Genomic DNA, 14969 nt, shown 5'->3' on the forward strand with positions numbered 1-14969 from the left:
GTCTTTGTGGCTTACTTTTTGGGCGTATAAAGCCTGTCCCTCTAAGCTTCCAGTTCTCTCTTTTGATTTTATATTGGAGTGGCCAGATTGCTTTTGTATTCAGGAGTTCCCACAGAGGCCCAATTCAGATGAAGATCGGATGCTCTCTGGCTTTCTTCTAAGGTCTGGATCCCTCCAGGAAAGACTTTGGCCTCAGGAGTTTGGGGGTTGGACTGGCCTGGGAGCCAGGCCCAGGAAAGATGCTGGTCTAAGGCAGCTGGTGGCCATGCCACCCAGAGATGCAAAGGAAGATGGGGGCGGGAAGCGGTGCCAAGGGCTCCTGGGGCCTGCACTGAGGAGCGAGCTGGGTTGGTCTGGATGCAAAGGATCAGGAAGAGGAAAGTTCAGTCCCAGTGTCCGGGAAAGAGGGTGGAGGGCCGTGCAGGCCCAGCGAAGCAGAGGGAGGTGAGGGTGGGGCCAGGCCCAGAAGCAGTGCTCCTGGGGACCCGAGAAGGAACTGAGTTGCTCTGGATGCACAGGATCTGGAAGCAGTGGTGGTTCCCCAGGTGTCTGGAGCACCAAGACAAGGAATGGGAAAGGACCCAGGCTAGGAGGAGAGACGGGTGGGGGAGATGGGACGGTGAGTGAGGCTGGGGGAGTCAAGGCACGGAGGGAGCGATTGACTTACCCCTGAGAGAGAGGCCATCAGGTGGGAGATAGCAAACCTAAAAATTTTATAGCCACTTTTGAAAGAGATGTATGTGTCTTTGCTCTGGAAACTGTTAATGAGTATGTTAAAGCTGTAATGAAATGGTTCTTCTAAAAAATAATAATAAAAAAAGAAAATACTTGTATTTCACCAATTAATGACATTTGGCTTAGTTTATCTGAGATGATAGTATGGACTTAACTTACAGGAGCTTAAGAGGAAAGACTTAAGTCTAATCTCTGCTTCTTAAATGCTGCATTAGAGTTCCAGCTGCCTTGTTGATTGCTCTGCTGTGCTGATCTGGGGTCACCTTAGCCTTGCACATCTCATACTCCTAATATTTAATGTGCTGCACTGTAGGGATATCTCATCTGTCAGCAAACATTTTATTGTACATAAGTTTTTGAGGAGTTATGCTTTCATTATTGAAAATAAATTTCAAAAAAGCAAGCAGATATATACATTTTGAGCGTTTATGTTATTTGTAACTTTAAGGAGGAGACTTTCTTTTTTCAAATTTACATTTTCAGGCAAAATCAGTTCCTGTGCAAGGAGAGGGTGAGAATGTAGCAGCTGCAAAAACTACTGACGTGGAAGGAAGGCTGTCAGCACTGCTGCAAGAGACCAGAGAGCTGAAGGTTGGTGTGTGAGACTGTTTATTGTAGATATAGGAAATAGACACCAGGAAATCTATTTCATTTAACCTCTAAAATCCAAAAGCTTTTAAAAAAAAAAAAAAAAAAAAAAACCTGATGGATGAGATTAGTCTTAACTCACATTTCCAAAAGGAACAGTTTTTAAATGTTAGTTCAAATGATGTTATTGAATATGTAAAATAAGAATTCATTGAATTCATAGGGTGGAGGTATGTGTAACATAGTGGTAGATCACCTGACTCGTATCTACAAGTCCTAGTTTCAATCACCAACTCTGAAAGAAAGAAAGAAAATATTTGCATACTATGAAAGCAGCATTCATTGAAAATATTGTGGGTTGTTTTTTTTTTTTTTACCATCATCAATAACATAGTAAGAAAATAAGGAGTACAAATTGGGCTAATACAAAAGCCACATATAGCTGGGCATGGTGGTGCATGCCTTCATTCCCAGCACTGTCAAGACAGAAGCAGACGATCTTCGTGAATTTAGGTCAGCCTGATTCGTATAGCGAATTCCAGGTCAGCCAAGGCTACAAAGTGAGACCTTGTCTCAAAATAAGCAAATGAATGAATAAGTGAACACCGTATATGTCCGTAAGACTGAGGAATATTGTGACAGACATTTCAGAATAAATAATATGAAGAAAAAAATAATGTGACATTAAAAGATAAGTTATGAAGAAAAGTTTTGTGAAGGAATTATACTTTTTCCATTTTGGTCAAATTTGCAAGCCATAATTTTATTTGAAACTATTCATTTTATTCTATGTATGAAATGAAATTTTCCTTCCCTCTTCTAATTTTAAATTCTAATTCTGAGGCTAACCAGCTTTTGTAAAATGTTTCGTGTCTATTTACTGTTCTGGTTATCTGAAATGGTGTTGCTTTTTTATATCCTCGGTTTGGGGATGAGTAGCTAGCCAAAACTGAATTGTGAATGTACTCTGTTTTTCTTAGTGGCTATCTTTCCTAAATGGGCTAAAAATTCTCATGTTCCTGGATAGGTACTGAAAATTTTTTTTATTAATAATACCTTGTGTACCTTCAGTTCTCACCTAAGCACCTCACATTCAACAAGTGTAGTATATTAATTACTTTCACATTCCTGTGACCAAAGCCCTGACAGAAGAAACTGAAGGGAAGTAAGATTTATTTGGGTCACAGTTCAGCTGATGCAGTCCAAAATAGCTTGGAAGGCATTGCATCAGAAGCAGCACACAGTTGTGGTGGCCGGAATGCAAGGTGGCTTGTCAAACCTTGGCAGATTGGGCAAGAGACAGCTCTACCCATAACCAGAAGTAGCTGTCACCTTCAAGACCCACCCCCAGTGATCTATGTCTGCCACCTAGACCCCATGTCCAAAAGGTTCCACAGCATCCCAAAACAGCACCAATACCTGGGAACCAAGTGTTCAAACTAATGAGCCATTGGGAGACATTTCACATCTAACACATTGTGAGGCAGGTGGATGAATCTCTTGAGATTGAGGCCAGCCTGGTCTACATAGCGAGTTCCAGGCTAGCTGGGGCTATAAGGAGACCCAGTTTAAAAATCAAAAAACAAGGGACTGGAGAGACAGCACAGGCTGCAGAGGACCTGGGTTCAATTCCCAGCACCCATATGACATCTAACCATCTGTAAGTCCAGTTCCAGGAGACCTTCTGGCCTCTGTGGGCATTGCATGCATGTGACACACATATATGCAGGCAAAACATTCATACACATAAAGTACAAATGAATGAATAAAAAACAAAAACGAACCAAACGAAGCATAACATAAGTTATGGAAAGTGAGTTAAGAAAGTGAGTACTAGCCGGGCGTGGTGGCGCATGCCTTTAATCCCAGCAGAGGCAGGCAGAGCTCTGTGAGTTCAAGGCCAGCCTGGTCTACATAGTGAGTTCCAGGACAGCTGGGGCTACAGGGAGACCCTGTCTCAAAAAGACCAAAAAAAAAAAAGTACTACTTTTAGATTACTGGCTTTCACCTTTCTTCTCCTAGAATGAAATCAAAGCTCTGTCTGAGGAAAGAACTGCCATTAAAGAGCAACTGGACACATCTAACAGCACCATTGCCATTTTACAGAACGAGAAGGAAAAGTTAGATTTGGAAATTGCAGATTCTAAAAAAGAACAAGATGATCTCTTGGTGCTGTTGGCTGATCAGGATCAAAAGATACTGTCATTGAAGAGTAAACTCAAGGATCTTGGTCATCCAGTAAGACTGAATATTTCCACAGATGATTTGTATTGTGTTTCTTTCTAAAGCATATTCTTAACTTTAATGTGCCTGTGTCGGTCATAGATATGTGGGGTCATGTCCATGGTATTATCTATAATTGTTTCACTCCTCAGTGAATTCATTTGAGATAGATTAAATTCACCTTTCAACATTTGTAGACCTTGAGCCTAGAAAAGAATTGATTTGATTGTGGGAACAAGACTGACTATCAAGAGGTGTCATTATCTTTACCATCTTCGATTCAAAGTCCTGGATAGAGAAGTGTGGTCATTTATCATTAAAGTTAACTAACAAACAACTCATTCATGTTAAAAATGACAGCCTTAAGGCCAGGCGTCGTGGTGTGTATGCCTTTAATTCCAGCACTGGGAAGCAGAGGCAGGTGGATCTCTATGAGTTCAAGGCTAGTCTGCTCTACATAGTGAGTTCCATGCCAGCTGGGGCTACAGGAAGACCCTGTCTCAAAAAAAAAAAAAAAAAAAAATCACAGCCTTGAACATTAAATCAAAGAAATCAGATTCTACTATAATTATAGACTATAACGTTTATCAACATGTGTATTGCATGTATATATTTACTGTATTCATGCAGATATGAACAAATCTGTATTTTCCCTTTAGGTAGAAGAAGAAGATGAGTCTGGAGACCAAGAAGATGAAGATGATGAAAATGAAGATGGTGACAGGGACCAGGATATCTAGCTTTAAACTCTAGGAATGTAGAGATTATGTCATTACTTTGAAAGGGTCTTAAGACAGTGCTTTGATTTGCCTACGTGGAAAATAAAGCTTTAGAAACCAAACAGAAAGCATTCACTAATAAACTATTGATTTTTTTTTTAATGTTGCCACCTATGTGGAAAACCCTAAACCTCTCACTGCCCATAGAATTTTATTTATATTTGTCTGAACTGTCCCAAAATAGAATTTGCAAAGAGCATCAAACTCCAAAAATATACCATTTCAAGGCATGTGGTAGCAATGCAATTTGCCTTATTGGTTCATTGTCGTTTGCTTTTCAGAATTTGTGGCTTTCAGTACTGACAACATTTAATTAAATATGTATTGAATTGGAATCGTTTCTAAATTAGCATTTGAGTTCTCAGCTGATTATTTCCTTTTAAAGAAAGGACTCTACTAAAGGCAAGATAGTCTGGGCTCTGATAGTATGTGTCATCAGTCCCCCATCCAGTGTGCCTCCCAGAGTAGGATAGGACAGGACAGAGTGCCTCGCCACCCAGGAGGGCCACATTCTGTGTTCTGAAGAAAGGAAGAAACTGTCACGGGATGTGGAAAGTGGTTCTGAGAAACTGCAACAATGTATTAACAGGGTTGGTTTTCTCTCTCTCCTCTTTTTTTTTTTTTTTTTTTTTTTTTTTTTTTTTGGTCTTTTTGAGACAGGGTCTCTCTGTAGCTCCAGCTGGCCTGAAACTCACTATGTAGACCAGGCTGGCCTTGAACTTGGAGAGATCCACCTGCCTCTCCTGAGATTAAAGGCGTGTGCCACCACGGCGGTTTTCTCTCTTTCGTGGTAAGCGTGGAAAACAGATTACAGTTAACAGCTCATACAACTCAGACTTAGTATTATTAGATTATCATAAAACATGTTCTTAGTTTTAAAAAGACCCAAACTATGATTTATATAATTTATTGGCATTTTTGCTGAATAGGTTTAAGTCAGATAATAGATTTTTAAAAAACAAATGATGTGTCAAACTCTAATGTTTTCATAATAAAAATAGATATTATGTTCACTTAATCCCTGTCATGACTCCCTTTGTTTAGATTTGAATGAAATTATTTAATTAATAATAATTAGTAAGGCAAGTGAAAATGCTAAGAAGGCTTCTCTTACTGTGATACGTTACTGAAACTGGATGTTAAAAGTAAGGGCTGGAGAGATGGCTCAGTTAAAAGCACTGGCTGCTTTTGCAGAGGACCTGAGTTTGGTTCTCAACATCCACATGGCAACTAACAGCAGTCTCTAAGTCCAGTTCCAGGGCATCTGACACCCTCTTCTGGCCTCCCTGAGCGCTGCATGACATGGGTGTACTTTACATACATGTATGCAAAACACTCATGCATATCAAATAAAAACTAAATTTTAAAAATTAATAATCGCCCCTAAGTTACTATATGAGGTGAAGAAGTCCCATTCACTTAAAAAAAAAAAAACAAAAAAAAAACCAGACATCACAAATAGATATTCTTGTTTCTGCAGCCAGGAAACTCATCAGCTTGCCACACTGGTTCTTTTTGAAAAACAGCCAAAATTTTTCTGATACCTCGTTTTTAGCTCTTGTGGCTTGCTGAATCAAAGCAGCTGAATTTAAAGCAAGGTCAAAATCATTTCCTTCAAGGATGAGCTGACTTTGCTGTGCTCGAGATACTGAACAACCAACACTCATCTTCATCCAAATCCTGCAAATACATTTTCACCCCTAAATTTTTTGCAAGACTCATTTTGAGTAATGATGTTGGGGAAGTGAGCGTCCACAAACCTCATCTTGTAAGGGGATCCTAGCATGACACCTTGGCTCATGCTCTGCACAGATACAGACTACAGATAATGTGAGCAGTAGCCAAGTTCCTTTCTGTTTCCCTAGCACTTATCAACCCAGAGCCTCTTTCTTTCCGAGGATAATGAGTTCTACATTAATGTGATGGAAGTTTCTCCAGAGGGAATCTCTCAGGCCTTTCCTATTAGCTGTGACCCCTCAGAGTGATGTTAACACTTTCTGGAATGCTGATAATTGAATTGCTGAATACAGTCTTCATTCTCACATAGACTCAGAGGCCCCAGGTCATATTAATGAGTCATTACTTGTCTGAAATTATGCTGATAGAAGTCAAGCCTCTGAGTATCATAGTTTTGTTGCAACCAGGTTAGGGTCTTATACTGCGTATTAGAACTACTAATCTTTACTGCAAAGCAAAATTTCTCAGCCATAAACATTAAGGATATTGTGAGAAAACGAAATCCCATGTTAAACTTACATTTTAGAGTAGGCAGTAATCAAGAGTAAAGTACAGTCAAGTGCTCCGTGGCTTCTAGAAAGAAATTTGATGAGAAGTCAGAAGACTGATTAGGTTTCATTCTTTTCATAGATCTCCTCTACTGTGTTGAGAACTGTTTGTGACAGAGGTCATGAAGGAAGGCATGGGACTATGTAGGAAGCTATTGCCATGGCCCAGACAAAAGCAGACAGTTCAGACTATATTGTAGGGTGATAGTGTGTAAAGTGATAGGACTGGAAATGCATTCTGCAGGTAGAACTCAGCAGAGTCTGATAAGCAAGTGTCTGGGGAATGGAGTAAGAAGAAAAGGCAAGAGCAGTTCTTGGAGAGAGTGATGTCGTTGGTTGAGTTGAAGATGGGAGGAGCAGGTAATCAAAAGTTGCATGTCTTCCAAGCTTGTTAAGCCTAAGATCCAAGTAGATAGATTCATGTAAGGATGTTCAGTAGGGGTGGATGGGAAAACTCAGAACTCCTGATCAAGGTAGGTGCTGTTTGAATCATGCACCTGGCTAAGCTCTTCTGGGAAGTAGAGTGAGACTGCAGCCAAGAACAGCCTGCAGAATTCAGTGTTCAGAAGTCAGGAAGAACCTCAGTAAAAATAAGTGAACAATCTTAGCCCAGAACTAATTTGAGTACTGGAATTAAGGAAGAAACTATGATAGTTCAACTGATTTCCTCCATTTATTTTGAAGTGTAAGTTTATTGCCTGCATCTTTGTAAGTACAACTGTGTTGTGCAATGCCCATAAAGGTCAGAAGAGAACATCGAATCCCCTGGAACTGGAATTTCCAACAGTTATTAGCCATCATGTGGGTGCTGGGAATGGAACTGAACCTGAGTCCTCTGCAAGAGCAGCCAGTCCTCTTAACCACTGAGCCATCTCTCCATCCCCCATAGTATTTTAATCTAAACATACTTTTAGTGACATCTACTCTGCTAACCAAATAGAAGCTATCTGATGATGACAATACCTGTGTTTTATAATGCAAATTAATTTATCAAATTGCCTCGTTTCTTACAAATTAATGACTTTACCTGCTGGCACTGCTAAAGAGAAGTTATTCTTGGTTTTAACCTGCATCTATACTCAGAAACATATTTTCTGTACTTTTCCCAAATGAAGATTAAGCCAGAGAGGAAAATGTGTGTGACATATTACCTGTCTTATGTGACATATTGTCTATCTCAAAATAGGGTTTTTCTGTCTGGCAAATTAGCCATTTTTCTAAACACTTTTTTTTTTTCCATTTCCACCTTAAATGCTTCTAAATAGTTTTTAGTTTGAAAACCAAAGATTACACATTGTCTTTCCAATAATGGTTACTTTTGACTTTGGTAATTACAAAAATATAAGGAGGCACACCTATGAGGTTGTAAATACAAGTGTCAGACATCTGGTATGTTAGTCTTTTTCTAGCTCTGAGTTTTTAATTCTATATTTAAATAAATTTATTTTTCTGCACGCCCATTGGGATATTTGTGGTGTCTTGTAAAGCTTGCCATTTGATGCTCTTCTGGCCCTTTCCCTGAAAAAATCCAGAAAAGCTCTGAAGAGCTCTTCCACCTGTCTGACAATTTATGCATCTATTCCCCCCATAAAAACACTTGCCTTTTATTACCAAAAAGGTCAGATGAGGTAGTTCCTGTGGCGGGGCATACAGCATGGATCTTATTTTTTACCCTAATGCTCTTGACTCACAATGAGGATGCATAAGATTATAAAACATGCCAAACAAGGGGCCTGTCTTTGGAAATTACTTGGTGTATGTAGAGGTTTCAGTTTACCAACATGAAAGGATAGGTAAGGCCTGGGGAGATGTTTCAGTTTGTAAAGTTCTTGCTACACAAGCATAAGGAAGCATGCTCAGACCAGAGATTCCCACAGAGAGCACACCAAGGCCTTCTCTAAATCCCATGGAACACTAGTAAAGAGTTCTGTGGCTGTGTGTGTGTGTGTGTGTGAGAGAGAGAGAGAGAGAGAGAGAGAATATGGTGTCAGACAGGGAGCAACCCTCTGTATCTGGTATTTTTTCCCCCAGAACTTGCTCAGCCAGCTTTGCAGCTAACCACACCTTTTCCCATGCATGGCATGCAGCATACAGGGAGGTGAATACCCTGTATAGGCTGAAGAGGGCCTGGAACCTGGACAACTGATATTCCATAATGGCAGAGAGCCTCTTGGACAAGTAGAACCAAGCCTTGTGAGTAGGCAACTTAAGGGAGGAGGACCTTCATATGGGTGGGGATTCTCAGGAAGGGTCCCACAGCAAGAGGGATTCGGATAAGAGAAAGAGGTTGACTATATCAGACCCATTCTGGAGATGATCCATAAGGCATACATGACCTAACCACCTCTGAAAAGTTCCACCTCTTACTCTCTTATGGAGAAGAATATTTTTCAGTAGAGCTATTCAAGCCAAGTAGGTTATAAAGATCTGCTGGCTAAGCTGACCTCGGTGGACGTGAGGGGAGTCATGAGGCTGCACTTACAGAATCCACATACAACAATTCTGAGACCTGGTTTCTAAAAGTCCCAGGGGGCTGGGGAGATGGCTCAAAGGGTAAAGTACTTGTGCAAGTGTGAGGACATGCGTTTAAAGCCCCAGAACCCATGTAAAGCTAGACAGGGTAGCACATGACTAAAATCCCAGAACTCCTGCAGGGAAATGGGAGGCAGAGACAGAGAATCTGCAAACTCTCAGGACAGCTACCCTGGCATTCACAGAGGCAAAAAAAAGAGAGAGAGAGACCCAGCCTCAAACAAGGTAGAAGGTGAGGACCAATACCCAAGGTTGTTCTCTGACCTCCATATGCATGCTGTAACATGCATTCACACACACAAATATGCACATGCATTCTACACAGACTTACACACAAAAAGTTTGTTGAGACAGGGTCTCCCTGTAGCCTCAGCTGGCCTAGAGCTCTCTCCGTAGATCAAGCTGGACGCGATCTCACAGAGATCCACCTGTCTCTGCCTCCCGAGTACTGGGAATAAAGTCATGAGCCACCATGCCCACCCTCACAAAAAGTTTTAAATGATTTTTTAAAAAATAATTTATGTGTGCGAGTGTGTACACACACAGTGTGCAGGTACCTGAGGAGGCCAGAAGAGGGCGTAGGATCTCTTGGAACTGAAGTTACAGTCATTAATAAGCTGCCCAGTGTGTGTGCTGGGACCTGAACTGTGGCCCTCTGCCAGCACTCTTTATCTGCTGAGCCAGCTCTCAAGCCCTAGAATAATTTTTAAATGCCCCATGTTACTCTAAGGTGCCAGGGCTGGAAGCTCTGGATGGCACCACATTTCCTCTAGGCCTCCGAGTGTGTGGCCAAGCATAGATGTACTTACTAGGCATGTAAATATGTGTTTACTAAGTACTGTATTTATTCCCTATGCTTTTGTCATGAAACTATAATTGATAGCCTTAACGATATCCACTGCATATTCAAATATGTTTTTCTTAAGATTGTTTCTGTGTGTCCGGTGTGTGTGTGTGTGTGTGTGTGTGTGTGTGTGTGTGTGTGTGTGTGTCCACAGAGGCCAGAAGAGAACATTGGATCCCCTGGAACTAGAGTTACAGACAGTGGTAAGCAGCCTGATGTAGGTGCTGGGAACCCAAGTCAAGAGCAAGTGCTCTTAACTGCTGAGCCATCTATCTCCCTGTTATTTATGTTTTATTTATTTATTTATTTATTTATTTTTATGTATTTATTTATTTATTTATTTGGTCTTTTTTAGAGACAGGGTCTCCCTGTAGCCCCAGCCGGCCTGGATCTCACTATTTAGACCAGGCTGGCCTTGAACTCACAGAGATCTTCCTGCTTCTGCCTCCCGAGTGCTGGGATTCAACACATGCGCCACCATACCTGGCCTGTTTTATTATTTTTAATAGCATCTTCCTAGATAGATCAAATTCCACCAGGACAAAGGCTCAGCTTGCCTTGTGCTTTTCTGTCTCCCCAGTGCCTTGGACCAGTACTTAAAATAATTTATCAAATGTGTAGGTGAATGAACAGAGCTGTTACGTCAGACTACTGAGCCGAAATACATTAAGTGATAGACTCTGGATGAAAAGTATCTCTTGTGAGGCAGCTGTGGAGGTGCACACCTGTAATCCTAACACATGGGAGGTAAGAGGACTGTGAGCTGGAGGCCAGCCTGGGCCACATAGTATAAATCTCAAAACAAACCTAAGAAAACTCATGTGTGGCAATGCTGGGTCTGATCAGATAACCAGGTACAGAGGTAGTGTCCTGTTCTGAAGTCCAAAGGCACAAACATAGACAAGAAGTTGTCATTGGAGGAATAGAGTGTAGTTGAGAGCACTCTAGGGTATTGGAAGAAACAAACATATCACAAAGAGAATGGCTGTTTCGCCTGAACCCCCTGTTGCTATAGGTGTCTGACAGATGGGAATATATTGGTATGTGGCTAGAGAGCACCACATTCTGGTTTAAATGCAGGCACTGCGTCTTTCCATAGGTCTGCAGCAGAGTGTGTCTTCTGCATTTCAAATGCTCTCTGGTGTTGTGGATTCAGTGGTATTTAAGGTCTTTCCATTGCTGAGCCTCTTCTAAGAAACAGAGGCATGACTCCCACACAGACTCCATTCCCTTTGCCTTCTGGGCATGACCTTATTTCAACAGGTTGTGATGGAGCTCAGTTCTGCAGAAGGTGAATCAAGGACAAGATAGAGTCCAGCTGTCTCTTGAAAACGAGACTGTTTGGACATTGGCGGAATACTGCCTCCCAGTCAAGGGCAGAACACTGCCTTGGGACAGTAAGAATGATAGTAGATGGGCTGTGTTTTCCTTTCTCACAGACTGGAGCTCTGGGAAAGAGTTTGGTTAGTAACAGAAAAGAAAAACACCCTTTACTTTGAACTTTGCTTGATTTATGTTTTGCACACTGTATACTTGGCTGACCCTGCTCATTAGGTATAAAGAGCTACTCTTAGATTTAAACTCGCCTTTCTCCACCTGAGAGTTTGGTCCTTTGCCTTCATTCATTTTGCCATTGACTAGCAAACCTGAGTCTATACGGTTGTAAAGAGAGACCTTCAGGAAACTTCCCAAAGAAGCCCCCAATTCCCTATTAAGGTCATGTAGTGACTTTCCATCACAGAGGAACAGAGGGACTGATAGACTGGGATCATCATTCACAATTAAGATGTGCCAGGGCTATTGTCCCCTTTCCAGAAGGATAGACTCCGTATCTGTAGAGATGAAAAATGAGTCAAACTCCAGAACTTTCTTGTTCTTTTTGCTGTGTATAGTCCTATGGACAGATGAGAGAGAAGCTTAGAACCTTCCCTCCCAACTTAAGCAAAAGGAAACTAAGTATATGTCCCCATGGCTTCATAAATTTATGTCCCAGTTAAAGGGGTCAGAGCTCCCTCTCTTTTTACTAGGTACATCCCAAGTAGTCTTCTCAAGGTGTTGGATGCAGGGGGTGGGACAGAATCCGCCTGTCACCTGCCATCATCCCACAGCAGAGACCTCAGGTTGATCTCCCCATGCTGTTCTCTCCCTTCCTCCTTTGTTAGGAACCCAGGATCCCTAGCTAGACATGTGAGTGCCATGGGGGAAAAATGTTTCCTGGTTGCTTTTGTTCTTTTTCCTGCTTCCTCTTTTTCTCCAATGATGGAGAAATATAGTTAATATGTATTAGATAATATATAATGTGGTGTAGACTTTCAGGTGAAGCATTGTACTGGAAGGAGACTGGCACAAGGAGTGGTGAGCTGGTATTTTTATTTTCACTGCGGCCTAAACATCATGTTAAACATCTCGTGGAGGAAGAGGTGCTCTGGGCTATGACATTCCTGAAGACCTTCATATGTCTCCCCGTGCACTGGGGGTGAGGGGAGCTGGAGAACTGCCAATCAGAGGAGGACCAATTTCTATGGTTGGTGGAAACGATGGGACTGGAGTCGTTCTTCTGTTCATCAGTTTCCTCTAGTAAAACAAAAACCAAGGCAAAATGCATTTATAAGAAATTGACATAAAAAACCACATAGCCAGAATTTGTGTGATAATATTTCTAAACGATGTATGTAAGAAGGGAAGAATTTTTAAGCAAGATAATATTTCATTATTACTTCTCTGCATGTACATGATAATGACATCTAAAGTTTTTCTTTTTTGACTTAGGTGTGAGGCTGTGTGTACATGTAAGTGTATATGTATGCGTGTGTGTGCGTGGGTGCATGCACTTGTGTGTGCATGCAGTCAGAGGAGGACATTGGATGTCTTTATCACGCTTTGCCTTTTTCTTTTTGAGGCAGAGTCTCTCCCTGAACCCGGGGCTCATATTTTCTAGGTTGGAGGAAAGCAAGCCTAGTGATTCTCCTGTCTTCGCCCTACTCAGAGCTGGGGTTACAGGTGTTTGTGGGGAGCCCAGTTTGTCACGTGGGTGCTGGGTTTCGAACTCTGGTGTTCATGATTGTGAAGCAAGCATCTTTAACTGCTGAACCATTTGTCCAGCCTGTTTTATCTCTTTGAAAAAGACACTGAGTATTCTGTTTCCAATCTTGTTTTCTAGTCAGTCTTGAGAACTGAAATGATTAGACAAAAAACATTTAAAAGCATCTGTTTGAAGGTGGTGAATCTAAGACAATGAGACTTTGTGGACTCCAGTGATGAGGCAAAAATCCAAGGTTGGCACTCGGCTCTACTCTGTTCCAGGAGACAACTGGTAATTCCAAAGGCAGCATTGAGCTGCTTAGTAGAGCTTTAGACAGAGTAAGAACAAAAGTTCACATTTCTGAAGAACCAGAAAGAAGGGGGCATGGTAAGTGCATGTTAGATTTTTGTCACAGTAACAAAACACATGAGCAAAACAACCTAAGGAAGAGAAGATTTATTTTGGCTCATAGTTTCAGGGGACTTAGTCCACCATGGTGGAGAGGACATGTGCAGCACATCACAGTGGTGAGGACACAGAGTATCTAAGCTAGCTAGCCTTCTTTTCTCCTTTTGATTGCATCTGGGGCCCTAGCCAATAGAGTAGTACTGTCCACAGCCAGGCTGAGTCCCTTCCCTTTGTTAATACCCTTGCAGAGTCACCTAGAAGTGTGTTTTTGCTGATCTCACAGGCACATCTCAAACCAATCAAGTTGAAAATCAAGATTAACCATCATCACACTGGACTTTTGGAGAGCATCCCCAGGATTTCACCGCAGGAATAAGGAGTGAATCAGAAAGACTTGTCCCACTATCTTTTATCTCTGGTTAGACTAAGATGGACTGTGAGTGTCATGTTCATTGGCTACAGCACAAGAGAAGCAGAAGCACATTTTCTTTGGTAAAAGATAACCTCAACCAGAGCTTCAAGTCACCTCTGCAATTATTCTATGTTCCTCATTCTATCAAAGATTACCAAAAATAATGAAGGAGATGGTAAGACTCAAGTGAAAACCAAAGGGAAGAAGTTATATTAGCAAACTGTTAGAGAGTCCCAAAGAGTAGTTAAACACTGATTTAAAATAACTGATTAAGCTAGTTATTAAGATGTGTGGTGGCACACATCTTTGATCCCAGCACTCGGGAGGGAGAGGCCAGCCTGGTCTACATAGTGAGTTCCAGGCCAGCTGGGGCTACAGGGAGACCCTGTCTCAAAAGGACCAATAAATAAATAAATAAAATAACTGATTAAACTGGGCATGGTGGCCCATACCTTTAATTCCAGTACTTGGGAGGCAGAGGCAGGTGGATCTCTATGAGTTCTAGGCCAGACTGGTCTACATAGTGAGTTCCCGGGTAGCCAGAGCTACCTGGTGAGATCCGGTCTCAAAACAAAAATAAAACACAAATAAACAAAAAACTGATTAAAATCCTCAAGAGATTAAAAAGTAAGAAGGACTGAGGAGATGGCATGGTGGTTAAGAGCACTTGCTGCTCCTTCAGAGGACCTGAGTTCAGTTCCTAGCACATTAGGCAGCTTACAACCACCTGTAACTACTCTAGCTCCAGGGGATCTGATGCCTCTGGCCTCTGAGGGCACCTGCACTTACCCACACAAAAACATACACATCTACACATAATTTAAAAAATAAATCTTGCCAGACGTGGTGGCGCTCACCCATAGTCCCAGCACCTGGGAGGCAAGGGCAGGCAGATCTCAGCCTGGTCTACATAGTGAGTACCAGGCCAGCTGGGGCTATGGGGAGACCCTGTCTCAAAAAGACAAATCTTAAAAAATATGTAAATTGGAAGAGTACTCAGTATTATGGCAAACCATAAAACCTGATTTCTCATTTCCTGTCTTTCCCCTTATATTTTTGAGCCCTTATCCTTTTCCAACTATTATAATGATGGAAAATCAAGAATAAAAACTTACACAGTTACTTAACATTTCATAGGCCC

At 41.6% G+C, this 14969-nt stretch overlaps 1 protein-coding gene across 4 annotated transcripts in view; it reads left to right on the top strand.

Annotated features, from left to right (window-relative positions):
* Positions 1 to 4387, top strand: part of Uso1 (USO1 vesicle transport factor) — a 98783-nt gene extending 94396 nt beyond the window's left edge. For all 4 annotated transcript variants that reach the window (XM_008843493.3, XM_029568521.1, XM_008843492.3 and 1 more), the window contains 3 exons: positions 1219 to 1326; positions 3346 to 3561; positions 4206 to 4387. In XM_008843493.3, coding sequence (XP_008841715.1) covers positions 1219 to 1326; positions 3346 to 3561; positions 4206 to 4286 — 405 coding nt within the window. In that variant the 3' untranslated portion in view covers positions 4287 to 4387. The remainder of the gene's footprint in view (positions 1 to 1218; positions 1327 to 3345; positions 3562 to 4205) is intronic.
* Positions 4388 to 14969: the final 10582 nt, after the last annotated feature.

This window comes from Nannospalax galili, unplaced genomic scaffold (genome assembly GCF_000622305.1).
Source record: "Nannospalax galili isolate Female #2095 unplaced genomic scaffold, S.galili_v1.0 scaffold800, whole genome shotgun sequence".
In the NCBI taxonomy this organism is placed as follows: Eukaryota; Metazoa; Chordata; class Mammalia; order Rodentia; family Spalacidae; genus Nannospalax; species Nannospalax galili.